Source organism: Rhinoderma darwinii, chromosome 2 (genome assembly GCF_050947455.1).
Source record: "Rhinoderma darwinii isolate aRhiDar2 chromosome 2, aRhiDar2.hap1, whole genome shotgun sequence".
In the NCBI taxonomy this organism is placed as follows: Eukaryota; Metazoa; Chordata; class Amphibia; order Anura; family Rhinodermatidae; genus Rhinoderma; species Rhinoderma darwinii.
Genome location: NC_134688.1, coordinates 7,803,633 through 7,830,643, shown reverse-complemented (window position 1 = coordinate 7,830,643; position 27,011 = coordinate 7,803,633). Strand labels below are relative to the sequence as shown.

The window sequence follows — 27,011 nt, the reverse complement described above, 5'->3', positions numbered from 1 at the left end:
CCTGGACTGATGAGTCAAAATTTGAAATATTTGGTGTAACAGAAGGCAGTTTGTTCGCCGAAGGGCTGGAGAGCGGTACAATAATGAGTGCCTGCAGGCAGCAGTAAAGCACGGTGGAGGGTCCTGGAGAGCGGTTCAATAATGAGGGTCTGCAGGCAGCAGTAAAGCACGGTGGAGGGTCCTGGAGAGCGGTTCGATAATGAGTGTCTGCAGGCAGCAGTGAAGATGGTTTAGGGTCCTGGAGAGAAGTACAATAATGAGGGTCTGCAGGCAGCAGTGAAGCATGGGGGAGGGTCCTGGAGAGCGGTACAATAATGAGGGTCTGCAGGCAGCAGTGAAGCATGGTGGAGGGTCCTGGAGAGCGGTACAATAATGAGGGTCTGCAGGCAGCAGTGAAGATGGTGGAGGCTCCTGGATAGCGGTACAATAATGAGGGTCTGCAGGCAGCAGTAAAGCACGGTGGAGGGTCCTGGAGAGCTGTTCAATAATGAGTGTCTGCAGGCAGCAGTGAAGATGGTGGAGGGTCCTGGAGAGCTGTACAATAATGAGTGTCTGCAGGCAGCAGTGAAGCATGGTGGAGGGTCCTGGAGAGCGGTACAATAATGAGGGTCTGCAGGCAGCAGTGAAGATGGTGGAGGCTCCTGGATAGCGGTACAATAATGAGGGTCTGCAGGCAGCAGTAAAGCACGGTGGAGGGTCCTGGAGAGCGGTTCAATAATGAGTGTCTGCAGGCAGCAGTGAAGATGGTGGAGGGTCCTGGGGAGCAGTACAATAATGAGGGTCTGCAGACAGCAGTGAAGCATGGTGGAGGCTCCTGGAGAGCGGTACAATAATGAGGGTCTGCAGGCAGCATGAAGATGGTGGAGGGTCCTGGAGAGCGGTACAATAATGAGGGTCTGCAGGCAGCAGTGAAGATGGTGGAGGGTCCTGGAGAGCGGTACAATAATGAGGGTCTGCAGGCAGCAGTGAAGCATGGGAGAGGGTCCTGGAGAGCGGTACAATAATGAGGGTCTGCAGGCAGCAGTGAAGCATGGTGGAGGGTCCTGGAGAGCGGTACAATAATGAGGGTCTGCAGGCAACAGTGAAGCATGGTGGAGAGTCCAGGAGAGCGGTACAATAATGAGCGTCTGCAGGCTGCAGTGACGCATGGTGAAGGGTCCTGGAGAGCAGTTCAATAATGAGTGTCTGCAGGCAGCAGTGAAGCATGGTGGAGAGTCTTGGAGAGCGGTACAATAATGAGGGTCTGCAGGCAGCAGTGAAGCATGGTGGAGAGTCCTGGATAGCGGTACAATAATGAGGGTCTGCAGGCAGCAGTGAAGCATGGTGGAGAGTCCAGGAGAGCGGTACAATAATGAGCGTCTGCAGGCTGCAGTGACGCATGGTGAAGGGTCCTGGAGAGCAGTTCAATAATGAGTGTCTGCAGGCAGCAGTGAAGCATGGTGGAGAGTCTTGGAGAGCGGTACAATAATGAGGGTCTGCAGGCAGCAGTGAAGCATGGTGGAGGGTCCTGGAGAGCGGTACAATAATGGGGGTCTGCAAGCAGCAGTGAAGCATGGTGGAGGGTCCTGGAGAGCGGTAGAATAATGGGGGTCTGCAGGCAGCAGTGTAGCACAGTGGGTGGTACTGGAAAGTTGGGGCTGTATTTCAGCACATAGAGTTGGGGATTTGGTGAGGATTATTGGTGTCCTCAATGCTGAGAAATCCAGGCAGATACTAATTCATCATACAATACCATCAGGGAGGCGTCTGATTCGCTCCAAATTTATTCTGCAGCGGGACAACGACCCCAAACATCCGGCCAATGTCATTAAGAACGATCTTCAGTGTAAAGAAGAACAAGGAGCCCTGGAAGTGATGATGTGGCCCCCACGGAGCCGTTATCCCAACATCATGGAGTCTGTCTGGGAGCACATGAAGAGACAGAAGGATGTGAGGGAGTGACATCCATGGAAGATCTGCGCTCAGTTCTCCAAAATGTGGAACAACCTTCCTGCGGAGTTCCTGCAAAAACTGTGCAAGTATCTAGAAGAACTGATGCTGTTCTGAAGGCAAAGGGCGGTCACACCAACTATTGATCTGATTTACATTTCTCTTCTGTTCATTCACTTTGTATTTTGATAATTGCTAAAAAAAACTATTAACGCTTCTATTTTTGAAATCATTCCCCCTTTGCAGCGTTTTTCCACCACTGCCTGATATTTGCAATTGTTTTCTTAGTATTTATACCTGATTACTGCTAAATACTCCCACACTGCCGATTCCAGGCGCAGACTTAGTGGAGGGGGCCATGCATGTGCGCGGCTCTCTCCTTTATGTCCTATAGGAGGTACGTAAACAACTGAGCAGCGGCCCCCTCTCAACTTTGTCCCGGGCTGGAATCGGCAGCCAGTGGCCGCCACACCGGTGGAGCGGGGATCGGGTGACCCCTGTTTTCTATATAGGTACCATACCTTGTGGTCTAAGAAGTGGAATAGATAATGTACCATCTTTGGTGACCTAGGGTGGTGAAGGGTTTAATGCCAACATCCCTGGTAGTTTAGAATGGTGAAGATGTTAATAGAGATATAATCTACTGCTCCCTGTTATCAGCCATATTAGACTGTGGAAAGGATAACTGAAGTGTTCTTCAATAGAATGAGTGACGGGAAATGCAGAAAACTCCCCATGACCACTACTTTATGTAACATATCTCCAGCACTGATATCAGCCGCTCCTCTTATAACGCTCCAGTACTATTATATCCTCCAGAGACATTACATCATATGTGACTGATATCAGCCGCTCCTCTTATATCACTCCAGTACTATTATATCCTCCAGAGACATTACATCATATGTGTGACTGATATCAGCCGCTCCTCTTATAACACTCCAGTACTATTATATCCTCCAGAGATATTACATCATATGTCTGACTGATATCAGCCGCTCCTCTTATATCACTCCAGTACTATTATATCCTCCAGAGACATTACATCATATGTGTGACTGATATCAGCCGCTCCTCTTATAACACTCCAGTACTATTATATCCTCCAGAGACATTACATCATATGTGACTGATATCAGCCGCACCTCTTATAACACTCCAGTACTATTATATCCTCCAGAGACATTACATCATATGTGACTGATATCAGCCGCTCCTCTTATATCACTCCAGTACTATTATATCCTCCAGAGACATTACATCATATGTGACTGATATCAGCCGCTCCTCTTATATCACTCCAGTACTATTATATCCTCCAGAGACATTACATCATATGTGTGACTGATATCAGCCGCTCCTCTTATAACACTCCAGTACTATTATATCCTCCAGAGATATTACATCATATGTCTGACTGATATCAGCCGCTCCTCTTATATCACTCCAGTACTATTATATCCTCCAGAGACATTACATCATATGTGTGACTGATATCAGCCGCTCCTCTTATAACACTCCAGTACTATTATATCCTCCAGAGACATTACATCATATGTGACTGATATCAGCCGCACCTCTTATAACACTCCAGTACTATTATATCCTCCAGAGACATTACATCATATGTGACTGATATCAGCCGCTCCTCTTATATCACTCCAGTACTATTATATCCTCCAGAGACATTACATCATATGTGTGACTGATATCAGCCGCTCCTCTTATATCACTCCAGTACTATTATATCCTCCAGAGACATTACATCATATGTGTGACTGATATCAGCCGCTCCTCTTATATCACTCCAGTACTATTATATCCTCCAGAGACATTACATCATATGTGTGACTGATATCAGCCGATCCTCTTATAACACTCCAGCACTATTATATCCTCCAGAGACATTACATCATATGTGACTGATATCAGCCGCACCTCTTATAAGGGGATGCCCCCACGTGGCGGATTTCCTCCGCAACTGTCCGCATCAATGCCGCACCTAATCCGGGTTGCGGATTACGGCTGCGGATCTGCCCAAAATGTGCAGTAAATTGATGCGGACTAGCTGCTGCGGACTGCGGGAAAAGTGCTTCCCTTCTCCCTATCAGTGCAGGATAGAGAGAAGGGACAGCACTTTCCCTAGTGAAAGTAAAAGAAATTCATACTTACCGGCCGTTATCTTGGTGACGCGTTCCTCTTTCGGCATCCAGCCCTACTTCCCTGGATGACGCGGCAGTCCATGTGACCGCTGCAGCCTGTGATTGGCCTGTGATTGGCTGCAGCCGTCACTTAGACTGAAACGTCATCCTGGGAAGCCGGACTGGAGACAGAAGCAGGGAGTTCTCGGTAAGTATGAACTTATATTTTTTTACAGGTTGCTGTATATTGGGATCGGTAGTCACTGTCCCGGGTGCAGAAACAGTTACTGCCGATCGCTTAACTCTTTCAGCACCCTGGACAGTGACTATTTACAGACGTCTCCTAGCAACGCTCCCGTAATTCCGGGAGCCCCATTGACTTCCTCAGTCTGGCTGTAGACCTAGAAATACATAGGTCCAGCCAGAATGAAGAAATGTCATGTTAAAAAAGCAAGACGCATCCGCAGCACACATAACATGTGCATGACAGCTGCGGACTTCATTGCCGAATTTAGAATCTCCATTGAAGTCAATGGAGAAATTCTGCCATGAGTCCGCAACCAGTCCGCCACTGCTCCGCAACAGACAGAGCATGCTGCGGACACCAAATTCCGCTCCGCAGCCTATGCTCCGCAGCGGAATTTTACTCATCGTCTATACTAACACTTCTAAATTTAAGTGGAAGTCAATGGAGAAACGGCTCCGCTGCGGATTAACGCTGCGGAGTGTCCGCAGCGGAATTCAAGTGAAATTCTGCCACGTGTGAACCCAGCCTAACACTCCAGCACTATTATATCCTCCAGAGATATTTACATCATATGTGTGACTGATATCAGCCGCTCCTCTTATATCACTCCAGCACTATTATATACTCCAGAGACATTACATCATATGTGAGTGATATCAGCCGCTCCTCTTATAACACTCCAGTACTATTATATCCTCCAGAGACATTACATCATATGTGACTGATATCAGCCGCTCCTCTTATATCACTCCAGCACTATTATATACTCCAGAGACATTACATCATATGTGACTGATATCAGCCGCTCCTCTTATAACACTCCAGTACTATTATATCCTCCAGAGACATTACATCATATGTGAGTGATATCAGCCGCTCCTCTTATAACACTCCAGTACTATTATATCCTCCAGAAACATTACATCATATGTGACTGATATCAGCCGCTGCTCTTATAACACTCCAGTACTATTATATCCTCCAGAGACATTACATCATATGTGTGACTGATATCAGCCGCTCCTCTTATATCACTCCAGTACTATTATATCCTCCAGAGACATTACATCATATGTGTGACTGATATCAGCCGCTCCTCTTATATCACTCCAGTACTATTATATCCTCCAGAGACATTACATCATATGTGTGACTGATATCAGCCGCTCCTCTTATAACACTCCAGCACTATTATATCCTCCAGAGATATTTACATCATATGTGTGACTGATATCAGCCGCTCCTCTTATATCACTCCAGCACTATTATATACTCCAGAGACATTACATCATATGTGAGTGATATCAGCCGCTCCTCTTATAACACTCCAGTACTATTATATCCTCCAGAGACATTACATCATATGTGACTGATATCAGCCGCTCCTCTTATATCACTCCAGTACTATTATATCCTCCAGAGACATTACATCATATGTGTGACTGATATCAGCCGCTCCTCTTATATCACTCCAGCACTATTATATCCTCCAGTCTTACATATATATGTGTGACTGATATCAGCCGCTCCTCTTATATCACTCCAGTACTATTATATCCTCCAGAGACATTACATCATATGTGTGACTGATATCAGCCGCTCCTCTTATATCACTCCAGTACTATTATATCCTCCAGAGACATTACATCATATGTGTGACTGATATCAGCCGCTCCTCTTATAACACTCCAGCACTATTATATCCTCCAGAGACATTACATCATATATGTGACTGATATCAGCCGCTCCTCTTATATCACTCCAGTACTATTATATCCTCCAGAGACATTACATCATATGTGACTGATATCAGCCGCTCCTCTTATATCACTCCAGCACTATTATATCCTCCAGAGACATTATATCATATGTGACTGATATCAGCCGCTCCTCTTATAACACTCCAGTACTATTATATCCTCCAGAGACATTACATCATATGTGACTGATCTCAGCCGCTGCTCTTATATCACTCCAGTACTATTATATCCTCCAGAGACATTACATCATATGTGTGACTGATATCAGCCGCTCCTCTTATATCACTCCAGTACTATTATATCCTCCAGAGACATTACATCATATGTGTGACTGATATCAGCCGCTCCGCTTATAACACTCCAGCACTATTATATCCTCCAGATACATTACATCATATATGTGACTGATATCAGCCGCTCCTCTTATATCACTCCAGCACTATTATATCCTCCAGACATTACATCATATGTGACTGATATCAGCTGCTCCTCTTATAACACTCCAGTACTATTATATCCTCCAGAGACATTACATCATATGTGTGACTAATATCAGCCGCTCCTTTTATAACACTCCAGCACTATTATATACTCCAGAGACATTACATCATATGTGTGACTGATATCAGCCGCTCCTCTTATATTACACTCCAGTACTATTATATCCTCCAGAGACATTACATCATATGTGTGACTGATATCAGCCGCTCCTCTTATATTACACTCCAGTACTATTATATCCTCCAGAGACATTACATCATATGTGTGACTGATATCAGCCGCTCCTCTTATATCACTCCAGCACTATTATATCCTCCAGAGACATTACATCATATGTGACTGATATCAGCCGCTCCTCTTATAACACTCCAACACTATTATATCCTCCAGAGACATTACATCATATGTGTGACTGATATCAGCCGCTCCTCTTATATCACTCCAGTACTATTATATCCTCCAGAGACATTACATCATATGTGACTGATATCAGCCGCTCCTCTTATATCACTCCAGCACTATTATATCCTCCAGAGACATTAAATCATATGTGTGACTGATATCAGCCGCTCCTCTTATATCACTCCAGTACTATTATATCCTCCAGAGACATTACATCATATGTGTGACTGATATCAGCCGCTCCGCTTATAACACTCCAGCACTATTATATCCTCCAGAGACATTACATCATATGTGTGACTGATATCAGCCGCTCCTCTTATAACACTCCAGCACTATTATATCCTCCAGAGATATTGACATCATATGTGTGACTGATATCAGCCGCTCCTCTTATATCACACCAGTACTATTATATCCTCCAGAGACATTACATCATATGTGACTGATATCAGCCGCTCCTCTTATAACACTCCAGTACTATTATATCCTCCAGAGACATTACATCATATGTGTGACTGATATCAGCCGCTCCTCTTATAACACTCCAGTACTATTATATCCTCTAGAGACATTACATCATATATGTGACTGATATCAGCCGCTCCGCTTATAACACTCCAGCACTATTATATCCTCCAGAGACATTACATCATATGTGTGACTGATATCAGCCGCTCCTCTTATATCACTCCAGCACTATTATATCCTCCAGAGACATTACATCATATGTGACTGATATCAGCCGCTCCTCTTATAACACTCCAGCACTATTATATCCTCCAGAGACATTACATCATATGTGTGACTGATATCAGCCGCTCCTCTTATAACACTCCAGTACTGTTATATCCTCCAGAGACATTACATCGTATGTGTGACTGATATCAGCCGCTCCTCTTATATCACTCCAGCACTATTATATCCTCCAGAGACATTACATCATATGTGTGACTGATATCAGCCGCTCCTCTTATATTACACTCCAGTACTATTATATCCTCCAGAGACATTACATCATATGTGTGACTGATATCAGCCGCTCCTCTTATATCACTCCAGCACTATTATATCCTCCAGAGACATTACATCATATGTGACTGATATCAGCCGCTCCTCTTATAACACTCCAACACTATTATATCCTCCAGAGACATTACATCATATGTGTGACTGATATCAGCCGCTCCTCTTATATCACTCCAGTACTATTATATCCTCCAGAGACATTACATCATATGTGACTGATATCAGCCGCTCCTCTTATATCACTCCAGCACTATTATATCCTCCAGAGACATTAAATCATATGTGTGACTGATATCAGCCGCTCCTCTTATATCACTCCAGTACTATTATATCCTCCAGAGACATTACATCATATGTGTGACTGATATCAGCCGCTCCTCTTATATCACTCCAGTACTATTATATCCTCCAGAGACATTACATCATATGTGTGACTGATATCAGCCGCTCCTCTTATATCACTCCAGTACTATTATATCCTCCAGAGACATTACATCATATGTGACTGATATCAGCCGCTCCTCTTATAACACTCCAGTACTATTATATCCTCCAGAGACATTACATCATATGTGACTGATATCAGCCGCTCCTCTTATAACACTCCAGTACTATTATATCCTCCAGAGACATTACATCATATGTGACTGATATCAGCCGCTCCTCTTATATCACTCCAGTACTATTATATCCTCCAGAGACATTACATCATATGTGTGACTGATATCAGCCGCTCCTCTTATATCACTCCAGTACTATTATATCCTCCAGAGACATTACATCATATGTGACTGATATCAGCCGCTCCTCTTATATCACTCCAGCACTATTATATCCTCCAGAGACATTACATCATATGTGTGACTGATATCAGCCGCTCCTCTTTTAACACTCCAGTACTATTATATCCTCCAGAGACATTACATCATATGTGTGACTGATATCAGCCGCTCCTCTTATATCACTCCAGCACTATTATATCCTCCAGAGACATTACATCATATGTGTGACTGATATCAGCCGCTCCTCTTATATCACTCCAGTACTATTATATCCTCCAGAGACATTACATCATATGTGACTGATATCAGCCGCTCCTCTTATATCACTCCAGCACTATTATATCCTCCAGAGACATTACATCATATGTGTGACTGATATCAGCCGCTCCTCTTATATCACTCCAGTACTATTATATCCTCCAGAGACATTACATCATATGTGTGACTGATATCAGCCGCTCCTCTTATAACACTCCAGCACTATTATATCCTCCAGAGACATTACATCATATGTGTGACTGATATCAGCCACTCCTCTTATATCACTCCAGTACTATTATATCCTCCAGAGACATTACATCATATGTGACTGATATCAGCCGCTCCTCTTATATCACTCCAGTACTATTATATCCTCCAGAGACATTACATCATATGTGTGACTGATATCAGCCGCTCCTCTTATAACACTCCAGCACTATTATATCCTCCAGAAACATTACATCATATGTGACTGATATCAGCCGCTCCTCTTATAACACTCCAGCACTATTATATCCTCCAGAGATATTGACATCATATGTGTGACTGATATCAGCCGCTCCTCTTATATCACACCAGTACTATTATATCCTCCAGAGACATTACATCATATGTGACTGATATCAGCCGCTCCTCTTATAACACTCCAGTACTATTATATCCTCCAGAGACATTACATCATATGTGACTGATATCAGCTGCTCCTCTTATAACACTCCAGTACTATTATATCCTCCAGAGACATTATATCATATATGTGACTGATATCAGCCGCTCCGCTTATAACACTCCAGCACTATTATATCCTCCAGAGACATTACATCATATGTGTGACTGATATCAGCCGCTCCTCTTATAACACTCCAGCACTATTATATCCTCCAGAGATATTGACATCATATGTGTGACTGATATCAGCCGCTCCTCTTATATCACACCAGTACTATTATATCCTCCAGAGACATTACATCATATGTGACTGATATCAGCCGCTCCTCTTATAACACTCCAGTACTATTATATCCTCCAGAGACATTACATCATATGTGTGACTGATATCAGCCGCTCCTCTTATAACACTCCAGTACTATTATATCCTCTAGAGACATTACATCATATATGTGACTGATATCAGCCGCTCCGCTTATAACACTCCAGCACTATTATATCCTCCAGAGACATTACATCATATGTGTGACTGATATCAGCCGCTCCTCTTATATCACTCCAGCACTATTATATCCTCCAGAGACATTACATCATATGTGACTGATATCAGCCGCTCCTCTTATAACACTCCAGCACTATTATATCCTCCAGAGACATTACATCATATGTGTGACTGATATCAGCCGCTCCTCTTATAACACTCCAGTACTGTTATATCCTCCAGAGACATTACATCGTATGTGTGACTGATATCAGCCGCTCCTCTTATATCACTCCAGCACTATTATATCCTCCAGAGACATTACATCATATGTGTGACTGATATCAGCCGCTCCTCTTATATCACTCCAGTACTATTATATCCTCCAGAGACATTACATCATATGTGTGACTGATATCAGCCGCTCCTCTTATATCACTCCAGTACTATTATATCCTCCAGAGACATTACATCATATGTGTGACTGATATCAGCCGCTCCTCTTATAACACTCCAGTACTGTTATATCCTCCAGAGACATTACATCATATGTGTGACTGATATCAGCCACTCCGCTTATAACACTCCAGCACTATTATATCCTCCAGAGACATTACATCATATGTGTGACTGATATCAGCCGCTCCTCTTATAACACTACAGTACTATTATATCCTCCAGAGACATTACATCATATGTGACTGATATCAGCGCTCCTCTTATAACACTCCAGCACTATTATATCCTCCAGAGACATTACATCATATGTGTGACTGATATCAGCCGCTCCTCTTATATCAGTCCAGTACTATTATATCCTCCAGAGACATTACATCATATGTGTGACTGATATCAGCCGCTCCTTTTATAACACTCCAGCACTATTATATCCTCCAGACATGACATCATATATGTGACTGATATCAGCCGCTCCTCTTATATCACTCCAGCACTATTATATCCTCCAGAGACATTACATCATATGTGACTGATATCAGCCGCTCCGCTTATAACACTCCAGCACTATTATATCCTCCAGAGACATTACATCATATGTGTGACTGATATCAGCCGCTCCTCTTATATCACTCCAGTACTATTATAAGCCCTGGATTTTATGGTTACTAGCTCTTTAAATACATTACAGTTAGAAAGCAAAGACTGAAAGTGACTCAGTGCTGGAATATTTTTATTGTTAAGGGACAGTAAGGGGTAATTACTTTTTAGGATTATTTGTCCATATGTGTCATGAGGCCTCTCCCCCTACCCGCTGCTTCCTGACCCCGCATTCCCATAATCCTCTGTTTCTCACGCATATATAACATTTTCAGACAAGATCCCATCTGGAATATACATTACAACTAGCTCTGAGATTCTGAGAGTTACACTTCTACTTATCACAATGTGCGTCCCTGAGTGGGGTCACCAGCTTCCAATGCACAACCACGGGGCCCGTCACCCAGCTTTTCTGGAATGCTGACAAGCAAATCTGCCTTGTGATGTAAACATTGTAAGCAGTGGATGTTATGGAAGCAGAGGATGTATACGTGCATAACAATGCAGATTTACCTGCATTATACTCCAGAGCTGCAAGCACAATTCTACAGGCTTCAGAGCTGAAATCTCCAAGTATCCCCTGCTTGTTCAGTGTTTGCACAGAGCTTGTACTTATGATTTATATTTATGGGAATTGTAAAATCTCATGTTGGGAAAAATGTATGTGGGTTCTGTCATCCCCTTCCTGCACATACTCTCCACGGGTCTTTCATAGATTAGACAGCCACTGCATTATCACAGTCAGCCAATCACAGAGCCTCGATGATTATCTGATCTGCTCTTTAATTGGCTGATAGCTGATGATGCAGTGTCTATGTGGAAAAGGGGAGTCCTGCAGTCTTGAGTAAAGGGAGTGAATATCTGCACAACCATCACTGCCCTAGCCCACCAGGGATGTTACTATTAACCCCTTCAATACCCTAGACCACCAGAGATGTTACTATTAACCCCTTCAATACCCTAGACCACCAGGGATGTTACCATTAATCCCTTTACTATCATAGTCCTCCTATGATGTAATTTTTACCCATTCACTACTGTAGACCACCTGGGATGTTATTATTAATCTCTTCACTGCTCTAGACCACCAGGGATGTTACCATTAATCCCTTTACTACCCTAGCCCTCCAAGGATGTTATCTTTACCCATTCAATACCGTAGATCACCTGGGATTTTATTATTAATCAGTTTACTGCTCTAGCCCACCAGGGACGTTACCATTAATCCCTTCCCTGCCGAAGACCACCAGGGACGTTACCATTAATCCCTTCACTGCCGAAGACCACCAGGGATGTCTCTATTGATCTCTTAACTGCTCTAGAACACCATGGATGTTATCATTAAACCCTTCACTACCCTAGACCACCAGGGATGTTATTATTAATCGCTTTACTACCCTAGCCCCCCCAAGAATGTTATCTTTACCTATTCACTACCCTAGACCAACAGGGACGTTATCATTAATCCCTTCACTGCTCTAGACCACCAGGGATATTATTATTAATATCTTAAATTCTCTATCCCACCATGGATGTTACCGTTAGCCCCTTCACTGCCCTCGATCACCAGGAATGTTACAATTAAACCCTTCACTACCCTAGACCACCAGGGATGTTATTATTAATCTCTTCACTGCTCTAGACCACCAGGGATGTTACCATTAATCCATTCACTACTCTAGCCCTCCAAGGATGTTATCTTTACCTGTTTATTACCCTAGAACACCAGGGATGTAGCAATTAATCCCTTTACAATCATAGCCCTCCAATGATGTCATTTTTATCCATTCACTACCCTAGACCACCAGGGATGTTATTATTAATATCTTAACTGCTTTAGACCACCATGGATGTTACCATTAAACCCTTCACTACCATAGATCACCAGGGATGTTATTATTAAAACCTTCACTGCCCTAGACCACCAGGGACGTTATCATTAATCCCTTCACTGCCGAAGACCACCAGGAATGTTACTATTGATCTCTTAACAGCTCTAGACAGCCATGGATGTTATCCTTAAACCCTTCAATACCCTAGACGACCAGGGCTGTTATTATTAATCACTTCACTGCTCTAGACCACCAGGGATATTACCATTAATCTCTTTACTATCCTAGCCCTACAAGGATGTTATCTTTACCTATTCACTACCCTAGACCACCAGGGATGTTATTAATATCTTAACTGCTCTAGACCACCAGGGATGTTACCATTAAATCCCTTAACTACCCTAGCTCTCCAAGGATGTTATCTTTATCCATTCACTGCCCTAGATCACCAGTGATGTTATTGTTGATTTTTTTCTCTGCACTAGCCCACGAGGGATGTAACCATTACCCATTCACTGCTCTAGCCCACCAGGGACATTACCATTAATCCCTTCACTGCCCTAGACCACCAGGGATATTACCATTAATCTCTTTACTATCCTAGCCCTCCAAGGATGTTATATTTACCTATTCACTACCCTAGACCACCAGGGATGTTATTATTAATATCTTAAATGCTCTAGACCACCATGGATGTTACAATTAAACCCTTCACTACCCTAGACCACCAGGAATGTTATTATTAATCTCTTCACTGCTCTAGACCACCAGGGATGTTACCATTAAATCCCTTTACTACCCTAGCCCTCCAAGGATTTTATCCTTACCCATTCACTGCCCTAGACCACCAGTGATGTTATTGTTGATTTTTTCTCTGCTCTAGCCCACCAGGGACGTTACCATTAATCCCTTCACTGCCCTAGACCACCAGGGTTATTACCATTAATGTCTTTACTATCCTAGGCCTCCAAGGATGTTATCCTTACCTATTCACTACCCTAGACCACCAGGGATGTTATTATCAATATCTTAACTGCTCTAGACCACCATGGATGTTACAATTAAACCCTTCACTACCCTAGACCACCAGGAATGTTATTATTAATCTCTTCAGTGTTCTAGACCACCAAGGAATTACCATTAAATTCCTTTACTACCCTAGCCCTCCAAGGATGTTATCTGTACCCATTCACTACCCCAGACCACCAATGATGTTATTGTTAATTTTTTCTCTGCTCTTGCCCACGAGGGATGTTACCATTACCCATTCACTGCTCTAGCCCACCAGGGACATTATCATTAATCCCTTCACTGCCCTAGACCACAGGGATATTACTATTAATCCCTTCACTGCTCTAGCCCATCAAGGATGTTATCTTTACCCATTTATTACCCTAGACCACCAGGGATGTTATCTTTACCTCTTCACAGCTCTAGACAACCAGGGATGTTATTGTTAATCTCTTCACTGCTCTAGACCACCAGGGATGTTACCATTAATCCATTCACTACTCTAGCCCTTCAAGGATGTTATCTTTACCCGTTCATTACCCCAGACCACCAGGGATGTTACATTTAAATTCTTCACTAACTTAGACTGTCAGGGATGTTACCCATCGTTACAGAGGAAATGATCTGGCCGTTTTCCAGAGATCTACAGATCAGTGCAGATCTTATGTGATTTCCACAATATATAGTATGACTTGTGCTATTAAACTGCTAAAGCAGGAACTAATTATTTTGGTTCCCTGCATCCCTTCCTCGACCGCAGGATGGAAATCATGAAGAGCTGGAAACGAGTGTAAAATTAATATCCTGCGGAGGAGGCGGGCGTGCTGTCAGCAGATCTTATTATACGAGTTTCCTTCATACCATCGTGTGTGTCGGATTTCAAGAAAACAAAGACCTGGATGACAACAGAAAGTAAAAGACCAAAAAAACAAGAAGCAGCCACGGATGTCACTTACTTTGTAGTAGGAAAAAGCTAAATAATCCAATGCACCTTCCAGGGAGCCCTGGTCCTCAGTGAACCAGCGGCCATAGGACTCCCGGAACATACTGACCGCTTCTTCAAGCCATGGGATGGAGTGGTAAAAATCTTCAATGTCGTAGGCCACCTGTGGGGTAAAAGGCAAAGGGATTATGGGATATGATAATGATACCTGGGTGACATATGATTATATGTAGTTATATGTGCAAAAGTGGTTTTATCTGCTATACAGTAGACTGCCCCTCCATGCAGCACAGACTTATTTCTGCCTCTTTTCTCCACTCAAACAGCAGAAAACACGACAAAATCAGGCAGCTCAGGGGTAAGTTCACACGTAGCGTAAATACTGCGGATTTTCCGCCACGGATTTCTTTCGCCGCAAAAAACACAACTCAGAAAAAATTAAAAAATCTTATACTTACCCTGAATTCCATGTTTCTCTGTCCAGGCCAGCCTCCTGGGATGACGTTTCATCCCATGTGACCGCTGCAGCCAATCAGAGGATGCAGTGGTCACATGGCATGAAGCGTTATCCCAGGAGGCCGGGCTGCAGGATGGCGGAGGGACGTGTTTTTAGGAGCAGTTTTCGGCAGCGGACATTCCGGTCAAAAAAACCGCACGGCAATTTGGTGCGGATTTTCGGCCAGAATTCTCTGTGGCGCACAGCGTGGATACGCTGTGTGCTTTTACGCAGCGTATCCTCTCTGTGTGAACATACCCTAATGATGAAAAACAGAGACGCTCTATGTAACCGCTGTCCACTCCGGCCAAGAGACGAGGATCCTAAACATGGGACCCCCCTCTATTAACTCCCTTAGGGTATATTCAGACGTTTTGGCGTTTTTTTGGCCGCAAATACTATGAAATCGCAACAAAATGTCAGCTTCCTTTTGTCCTGGGAGGGTTTTTTCGTTTTTTATTTACTTTAATATTTTTATATCTTTTTATTTTACATCAGTACAGAACATTTTCTTTTTGTCGCGCCTTCGCGTGCTCTCCCGTATGTTCCGGATTCGTAGATTTGCTGTGGATTCATTCCAGACATTCAGGACACATTTTCATCTGATTCACTCATCCAGTTACAGAAAGGAAAGAACATTTAGACATGAATCATGTAAATTTTGGGGCATTTTTTTTTTTTTTTTCATAATTCCGTAAATTTTTGGACCATGATGCATTGTGTTAAGGGGGGAGAACACCCAATATGAATTGATTTTAAATTAACCATGTCAGGGAAGGAAGGTGACAACTTTGTGTAGCACATATTTGGCGCAGAGCCGAACCCGGACCTTTCCACCCCCTCCTTCCTCATGGCCACCAGCCTATAACTCACATCATTTGCTCTTTGTCTCTATTGGAGAACCAGGATAAGTGGTGAACGGGCGCCGCTCCATAAAATGCTGACGCTGGGGTGCAGAGAAAAAAATGTCAAAACTACGAGAGAACACATCTAGAGAAATGCGCACACCCGCAGAATTTTATTTGACGCATTATTCCGCAAACAATCAAAAAACAACAAGGTCTCAAAATCCATGATGATCACAATGGATCTGCTGCAGTATAAACCCATGATAAGGAATACGACATACAAGGGTTAATGAATATATAATCAAAAAACAAAAACATAGGTATAATAATATGAAGCTGTGTATGTGGATATGTAGCCAAGCAAGAATCAATAGACAATATAATCAACAGAAAATATCAACAGACAATATAATCAAGAGACAATAGATAGCCAAATATTTATCAAAAACAATAACTATCCTCCCTGAAACAGAAACAATACAATGTATCACATAAACTTCTTATTACTAAGATGAAACTGTCCGGGGTTTGCGCATCAGTTTTTTCTTCCATCGTGATTTATCGGAGAACCAGTCACAGGTAGAACTGACGCGTTTTTAGCAAGAAAAAAATGGTGTGTCAAAGTAATGAGTACGATACTGGAGACCAGGTATAAACCCCTCCACTACTATAGACCACCAGGTAAGCAGTAACCCCTTCATTACCCTAGACCACCAGGCTGGGGCGTAACTAGGAAACACTGGGCCCCATAGCAAACTTTTGACTGGGCCCCCCTCACCTGGGCGCTACACACAGCCTGGCCTTATAGATAGATAGTGCCCCCTGTAAATAGTGCCATACAGCCCCCTCCTTTAGACAGTGCCTTTACAGCCCCCCCTGTAGATAGTACTATACAGCCCCCCCCTGTAGACAGTGCTATACAGCCCCCCATGTAGACATTATACAGCCTCCCCATACAGTGCTATACAGCTTCCCCTGTAGACAATGCTATACAGCCCCCCTGTAGACATTATACAGCTTCCCCATACAGTGCTATACAGCCCCCCTGTAGACATTATACAGCCTCCCCATACAGTGCTATACAGCCCCCCATGTAGACTGTGATATACTTTCAAGTATCACAAAGAGGGACAATCGATGTGGCGCGCAGCGGCAATTTTTCTTTCTTTTAAGCCATGCCTCTAATCCCACCCAATCTCCGCTCATACCCACCTGGTTCCGCCCACACAGTATAATGCCCCCATAGCTGCAACCATACAGTAAAATGGCCAAACAAATTCCCCCATGCAGCATAATACCCCCATAGCTGCCCCCACACAGTATAATGCCCCCCATACTGCCCCCACACAGTATAATGCCCCCCATACTGCCCCCACACAGTATAATGGCCCCATAACTGCCCCCACACAGTATAATGCCCCCCATACTGCCCCCACACAGTATAATGGCCCCATAACTGCCCCCACACAGTATAATGCCCCCATAGCTGCCCCCACACAGTATAATGCCCCCCATACTGCTCCAACACAGTATAATGCCCCCATAGCTGCCCCCACACAGTATAATGCCCCCGATACTGCCCCCACACAGTATAATGCCCCCCATACTGCCCCCACACAGTATAATTCCCCCATAGCTGACCCCACACATTATAATGCACCTTATGGCTGCCACCATACAGTATATTGCCCAAACAAATTCCCCATGCAGCATAATATCCCCATAGCTGCCCCCACACAGTATAATGCCCCCCATACTGCCCCCACACAGTATAATTCACTACATTGCGCCTGCCTGCGCCGAGCCGCTCACGGCAGAGTGAGTGCCGGAGCACGGAGCTGTCAGCTCCTTGCTCCAGCATTCAGGAAGCGGGATCAGCGTGTGTGGCTACGGTGGCCCTGCGGGTCTCCCAGGTTTAGGGGCCGTTGAGACCGTTGCGACCCCTAGGGCTACGCCACTGTCAGTAGCCTATGGCAGAGCAGGGAGATAAATCCCTGCTCTGTCATAGTGTTCAATAGTATCTGCATCCGAAGGACGCAGACACTATTAAATGTGGTGTCACTACCGCTATAGCAGCCATAGCGGCTGCTAGCGGAGTCTCCAGGCATGGGGGGGGGGCCGTACCGGCTTGCGGCGCGGGCCCCCTCATGCCGGGGGCCCCGTAGCAGCCGCTATGGCTGCTACAGCAGTAGTTACGCCACTGCCACCAGAGAAGCAAGCAATAACCTCTCCACTACGCTAGACCACTAGGGAAACGACATTAACCCTTCCATTACACTAGACCACCAGGGAGGAAGGTAGTAACCCCTTTACTAGCCTAGACCACCAGGGAAACAACATTAACCCTTTCATTACCCTAGACCACCAGGGAAGCAGGCATTAACCCCCAGAGCTAGGAACTGCATCTACCAAACATTTATGGCGGAGCTGATCTCATGTCACTTCTACAATATATAGCATGACTTGTGGTATTGAACTGCTAGAGATGGAAATTCTGCAATTAATTCTATAGAAGTTCTTGGGTCCCAATGCAAAAACTGTAACAGGGCCCGACGCCTGCCATGTGCCATGTATAATACAATGTCTTCTTATGTGGCGGGGGACCTGTGGGCCGGGGCTTGGGTGAATCCCTGATAGCTACACTCCTGTTTCCTCCATGTTGCACTTAAAGGGATTTTCCCATGAGGGACATTTATGATATAGGGTTTAGGGGGCCCCGTTCTGGAGATAGGTGCAGGTTCCAGCGGTGGGACCCGCATCTATGTGACATTTATGACATATCCTGTGGATATGTCATAAATGTCCTTCATAGGAAAACCCTTTAAAGCGGATTTGTCATCATACTACGTTCTCCTATGAGCATAAATTGTAGACAGTTCCGCTCAACTATTAGTCGAAACAACCCAAAAAGATATTATGCAGTTTGACTAATAACCGCTAACATAGATAGTCATGAATCCGCTATGTTCATGAGGGAAGCGCTCATACGTGGCTCTTAGGGGGAACTTAAAGGGTAACTAAACTTTCAGAAAACTTCTGACATGTCAGAAGTTTTGATCGTTGGGGGTCCGAGCACCGAGACCCTCATCGATCGATAAAATGAAGCGGCAGAAGTGGTCGGATGAGCGCTTGGCTTTTGATTGGCTTCTCTCAGAAAGCCGGGTAATTGGTGTATGGGCTGAATAGAAAGTTTATGAGCCCGTATACCAATTGCTCGGCTTTCCGAGAAAAGCCGATCAGAAACTAAGCTGCTCAGCGCTCACCCGATCGCTTCTGTGGCTTCATTTTAGCGATCGGTGGGGGTCTCAGTGCTCGGACCCCCAACGATCAAAACTTATGACATGTCAAAAGTTTTTCGAAAGTTTAATTACCCTTTAAATGGAAAGCTGGACAATATCAAAGCAGGACAGGAAAGTCTTGACACCACATGAAGCAGAAGCTTCCACTGGAATCACCAATCACTAGTCGAAAGCTGTATCCTATTCTAGATATATCATGAGAAGACCCAGATCTTTGGAGAAAATTATACTTGGAATGGTTGAAGAGAAGGAAGAAGAACAAGGATCAATAAAGATGGATGGAGGCCGTGACAGAAATCCTGAACGTGAAATTGAGATTTCTGAAGACCCAGCAGAAGACAAGACATTCGGGAGCAACACAACGGTCACTTGGCGTTATACCAACGTGTAGATACCTTGCCGATGTGGAAACAGTCGTCTGCTGACATGCTGGAGACCTGGTCCGGCTTGTACAAGACACTAAGCTGGGAACTGGCTCCACGCTGGAGTATTCCTTTCGTCAAATCCTTCACCTTCAAGGAGTAGACATCTTGTAACCTCATGAGAGCTTTGGCGGCTCCTTCTACATCTTCCAGCGCTGGAAGGTTCTTCTCAACCTTCTCGTAACCGTCCTTCAGCACTGAGAAGAGATGTAATAAAGTCAGAGGTCGTAGCACTTAGAGGAACTCCACATGACAGAGGCAAACCTTGACTTGGCCAACACAGAAGACAAGACACGTTGGCGCCACCTATGTTTGCTTGTAGGTTATCATGACTGCTTCAGTCTAAAACTAGTGGGACTTGGTTGGACTATGGTGGGACCATGGATAAGTTAAGAAAGCGATGCAGTGCTTATCCCACACACCAGCAGGAATTTTTTTAGCGTCAACTATGATGGCGGCCGTTACATCTCCCACAGGCGGTTTTCACAGTTTTTCCCATTTCTAGTGTCCGGAATGGCAATACATATGCAGAGAAGCGTAGAAAATGACTGACCAGAATTTTTTGCCACATAATAGAGGACCAATCAAGGTATTAAATGTTATCATATTATTGGACCATAAAATGCACCTTTAAGATCCAGGACCGGTTATATAGAAAATAGGCCCCCCACTTTTTTTAAAATATATCCATAGATCCCAAATACATATGCACTTTATACTGCAATACTATGCCATATAAACCTCATAGACTATGCCCACACTATACAGTCATTTAGTGCCTAAATAATACCGCCATACAATGCCTAAATAATACCCACATAAAGCATCCAAATAATACTACCATATAGTGCTCACATAATACTACCATGTATTTCCCACATAATACTACCATATATTTCCCACATAATACTGCCATGTATTTCCCACATAACACTACCATGTATTTCCCACATAATACTGCCATGTATTTCCCACATAATACTACCATATATTTCCCACATAATACTACCATATATTTCCCACATAATACTGCCATGTATTTCCCACATAATACTGCCATGTATTTCCCACATAACACTACCATGTATTTCCCACATAATACTGCCATGTATTTCCCACATAATACTACCATATATTTCCCACATAATACTACCATATATTTCCCACATAATACTGCCATGTATTTCCCACATAACACTACCATATATTTCCCACATAATACTACCATATATTTCCCACATAATACTGCCATGTATTTCCCACATAATACTGCCATGTATTTCCCACATAATACTACCATATATTTCCCACATAATACTACCATATATTTCCCACATAATACTGCCATGTATTTCCCACATAATACTGCCATGTATTTCCCACATAATACTGCCATGTATTTCCCACATAATACTGCCATATATTTCCCACATAACACTACCATGTATTTCCCACATAACACTACCATATATTTCACACATAATACTACCATGTATTTCCCACATAATACTGCCATATATTTCCCACATAATACTGCCATGTATTTCCCACATAATACTGCCATGTATTTCCCACATAATACTGCCATATATTTCCCACATAATGCTACCATGTATTTCCCACATAATACTACCATGTATTTCCCACATAATACTGCCATATATTTCCCACATAATACTGCCATATATTTCCCACATAATACTACCATATATTTCCCACATAATACTACCATGTATTTCCCACATAACACTACCATATATTTCCCACATAACACTACCATATATTTCCCACATAATACTACCATATATTTCACACATAATACTGCCATATATTTCCCACATAATACTGCCATATATTTCACACATAATACTACCATATATTTCCCACATAATACTGCCATATATTTCCCACATAATACTACCATGTATTTCCCACATAATACTGCCATGTATTTCCCACATAACACTACCATATATTTCCCACATAACACTGCCATGCATTTCCCACATAACACTGCCATGTATTTCCCACATAACACTACCATATATTTCCCACATAACACTGCCATGCATTTCCCACATAACACTGCCATGTATTTCCCACATAATACTACCATATATTTCACACATAACACTACCATATATTTCCCACATAACACTACCATGTATTTCCCACATAACACTACCATATATTTCGCACATAATACTACCATATATTTCCCACATAACACTGCCATGCATTTCCCACATAATACTGCCATGTATTTCCCACATAACACTACCATATATTTCCCACATAACACTGCCATGCATTTCCCACATAATAGTACCATATATTTCCCACATAATACTACCATATATTTCCCACATAATACTACCATATATTTCCCACATAATACTACCATATATTTCCCACATAATACTACCATATATTTCCCACATAACACTACCATATATTTCCCACATAATACTGCCATATATTTCCCACATAACACTACCATATATTTCCCACATAATATTACCATATATTTCCCACATAATACTGCCATGTATTTCCCACATAACACTGCCATATATTTCCCACATAATACTACCATGTATTTCCCACATAATACTGGCATATATTTCCCACATAATACTACCATGTATTTCCCACATAATACTACCATATATTTCCCACATAATACTACCATATATTTCCCACATAAAACTACCATGTAATTCCCACATAATACTGCCATGTAATTCCCACATAATACTACCATATATTTCCCACATAATACTACCATATATTTCCCACATAACACTACCATATATTTCCCACATAAAACTACCATGTATTTCCCACATAATACTAGCATGTATTTCCCACATAACACTACCATGTATTTCCCACATAATACTACCATATATTTCCCACATAATACTGCCATGTATTTCCCACATAACACTACCATGTATTTCCCACATAACACTGCCATGTATTTCCCACATAACACTGCCATGTATTTCCCACATAACACTACCATGTATTTCCCACATAATACTGCCATGTATTTCCCACATAATACTACCATATATTTCCCACATAATACTACCATATATTTCCCACATAATACTGCCATATATTTCCCACATAATACTACCATGTATTTCCCACATAATACTGCCATATATTTCCCACATAATACTACCATGTATTTCCCACATAATACTACCATATATTTCCCACATAATACTACCATATATTTCCCACATAATACTGCCATGTATTTCCCACATAATACTGCCATGTATTTCCCACATAACACTGCCATATATTTCCCACATAATACTACCATATATTTCCCACATAATACTACCATGTATTTCCCACATAACACTGGCATATATTTCCCACATAATACTACCATATATTTCCCACATAATACTACCATGTATTTCCCACATAATACTACCATGTATTTCCCACATAATACTGCCATGCATTTCCCACATAATACTGCCATGTATTTCCCACATAATACTGCCATATATTTCCCACATAATACTACCATATATTTCCCACATAATACTACCATATATTTCCCACATAATACTACCATATATTTCCCACATAACACTGCCATGCATTTCCCACATAATACTGCCATGTATTTCCCACATAATACTGCCATGTATTTCCCACATAACACTGCCATGCATTTCCCACATAATACTACCATGTATTTCCCACATAATACTACCATATATGTCCCACATAATACTACCATATATTTCCCACATAATACTACCATATATTTCCCACATAACACTGCCATATATTTCCCACATAATACTACCATATATTTCCCACATAATATTACCATATATTTCCCACATAATACTACCATGTATTTCCCACATAATACTACCATGTATTCCCACATAATACTACCATATATTTCCCACATAATACTACCATATATTTCCCACATAATACTGCCATGTATTTCCCACATAATACTGCCATGTATTTCCCACATAACACTGCCATATATTTCCCACATAATACTACCATAAATTTCCCACATAATACTACCATGTATTTCCCACATAACACTGGCATATATTTCCCACATAATACTACCATATATTTCCCACATAATACTACCATGTATTTCCCACATAATACTACCATGTATTTCCCACATAATACTGCCATGCATTTCCCACATAATACTGCCATGTATTTCCCACATAATACTGCCATATATTTCCCACATAATACTACCATATATTTCCCACATAATACTACCATATATTTCCCACATAATACTACCATATATTTCCCACATAACACTGCCATGCATTTCCCACATAATACTGCCATGTATTTCCCACATAATACTGCCATGTATTTCCCACATAACACTGCCATGCATTTCCCACATAATACTACCATGTATTTCCCACATAATACTACCATATATGTCCCACATAATACTACCATATATTTCCCACATAATACTACCATATATTTCCCACATAACACTGCCATATATTTCCCACATAATACTACCATATATTTCCCACATAATATTACCATATATTTCCCACATAATACTACCATGTATTTCCCACATAACACTGCCATATATTTCCCACATAACACTGCCATGTATTTCCCACATAACACTGCCATATATTTCCCACATAATACTACCATATATTTCCCACATAACACTACCATATATTTCCCACATAATACTGCCATGTATTTCCCACATAATACTACCATGTATTTCCCACATAATACTACCATGTATTTCCCACATAATACTACCATGTATTTTCCACATAATACTGCCATATATTTCCCACATAACACTGCCATGCATTTCCCACATAATACTACCATATATTTCCCACATAACACTGCCATGCATTTCCCATGCATTTCCCACATAATACTACCATATATTTCCCACATAACACTGCCATGCATTTCCCACATAATACTGCCATGTATTTCCCACATAACACTACCATATATTTCCCACATAACACTACCATGTATTTCCCACATAATACTGCCATGTATTTCCCACATAATACTACCATGTATTTCCCACATAATACTACCATATATTTCCCACATAACACTACCATATATTTCCCACATAATACTGCCATATATTTCCCACATAATACTACCATGTATTTCCCACATAATACTACCATGTATTTCCCACATAATACTACCATGTATTTCCCACATAATACTACCATGTATTTTCCACATAATACTGCCATATATTTCCCACATAACACTGCCATGCATTTCCCACATAATACTACCATATATTTCCCACATAACACTGCCATGCATTTCCCCATGCATTTCCCACATAATACTACCATATATTTCCCACATAATACTGCCAGCATTTCTCACATAATACTACCATATATTTCCCACATAATACTACCATATATTTCCCACATAATACTACCATATATTTCCCACATAATACTACCATATATTTCCCACATAATACTACCATATATTTCCCACATAACACTGCCATATATTTCCCACATAACACTACCATATATTTCCCACATAATATTACCATATATTTCCCACATAATACTGCCATATATTTCCCACATAATACTACCATGTATTTCCCACATAACACTGCCATATATTTCCCACATTATACTACCATGTATTTCCCACATAACACTACCATATATTTCCCACATAACACTGCCATGCATTTCCCACATAATACTACCATATATTTCCCACATAACACTGCCATGCATTTCCCACATAACACTGCCATGTATTTCCCACATAACACTACCATATATTTCCCACATAATACTGCCATATATTTCCCACATAATACTGCCATATATTTCCCATATAACACTACCATATATTTCCCACATAATACTACCATATATTTCCCACATAATACTACCATATATTTCTCACATAATACTGCCATGTATTTCCCACATAACACTACCATGTATTTCCCACATAACACTGCCATATATTTCCCACATAATACTACCATGTATTTCCCACATAATACTACCATGTATTTCCCACATAATACTACCATGTATTTCCCACATAATACTACCATGTATTTCCCACATAATACTACCATGTATTTCCCACATAATACTACCATGTATTTCCCACATAATACTGCCATGTATTTCCCACATAATACTACCATATATTTCCCACATAATACTGCCATATATTTCCCACATAATACTACCATATATGTCCCACATAATACTGCCATGTATTTCCCACATAATACTACCATATATTTCCCACATAATACTACCATGTATTTCCCACATAATACTGCCATGTATTTCCCACATAATACTACCATATATTTCCCACATAATACTACCATATATTTCCCACAATAATACTGCCATGTATTTCCCACATAATACTACCATGTATTTCCCACAAAATACTGCCATATATTTCCCACATAACACTACCATATATTTCCCCACATAATACTACCATATATTTCCCACATAATACTACCATATATTTCCCCACATAATACTACCATGTATTTCCCCACATAATACTACCATGTATTTCCCACATAACACTACCATATATTTCCCACATAATACTACCATGTATTTCCCACATAATACTGCCATGTATTTCCCACATAATACTGCCATATATTTCCCACATAATACTGCCATATATTTCCCACATAACACTACCATATATTTCCCACATAATACTACCATATATTTCCCACATAATACTACCATATATTTCCCACATAATACTACCATATATTTCCCACATAATACTACCATCTATTTCCCACATAATACTACCATATATTTCCC

General features: G+C 41.8%; 1 protein-coding gene across 1 annotated transcript in view; it reads right to left on the bottom strand.

Moving 5' to 3' along the window:
- P4HA3 (prolyl 4-hydroxylase subunit alpha 3) overlaps positions 1–27,011 on the bottom strand; it is a 65,767-nt gene that overhangs the window by 11,886 nt on the left and 26,870 nt on the right. The window contains exons 3-4 of the mRNA XM_075849922.1: positions 20,083–20,306; positions 15,058–15,207 (exon numbers count right to left, since the gene is read on the bottom strand). Of these exons, the coding sequence (XP_075706037.1) occupies positions 15,058–15,207; positions 20,083–20,306 (374 nt within the window). The remainder of the gene's footprint in view (positions 1–15,057; positions 15,208–20,082; positions 20,307–27,011) is intronic.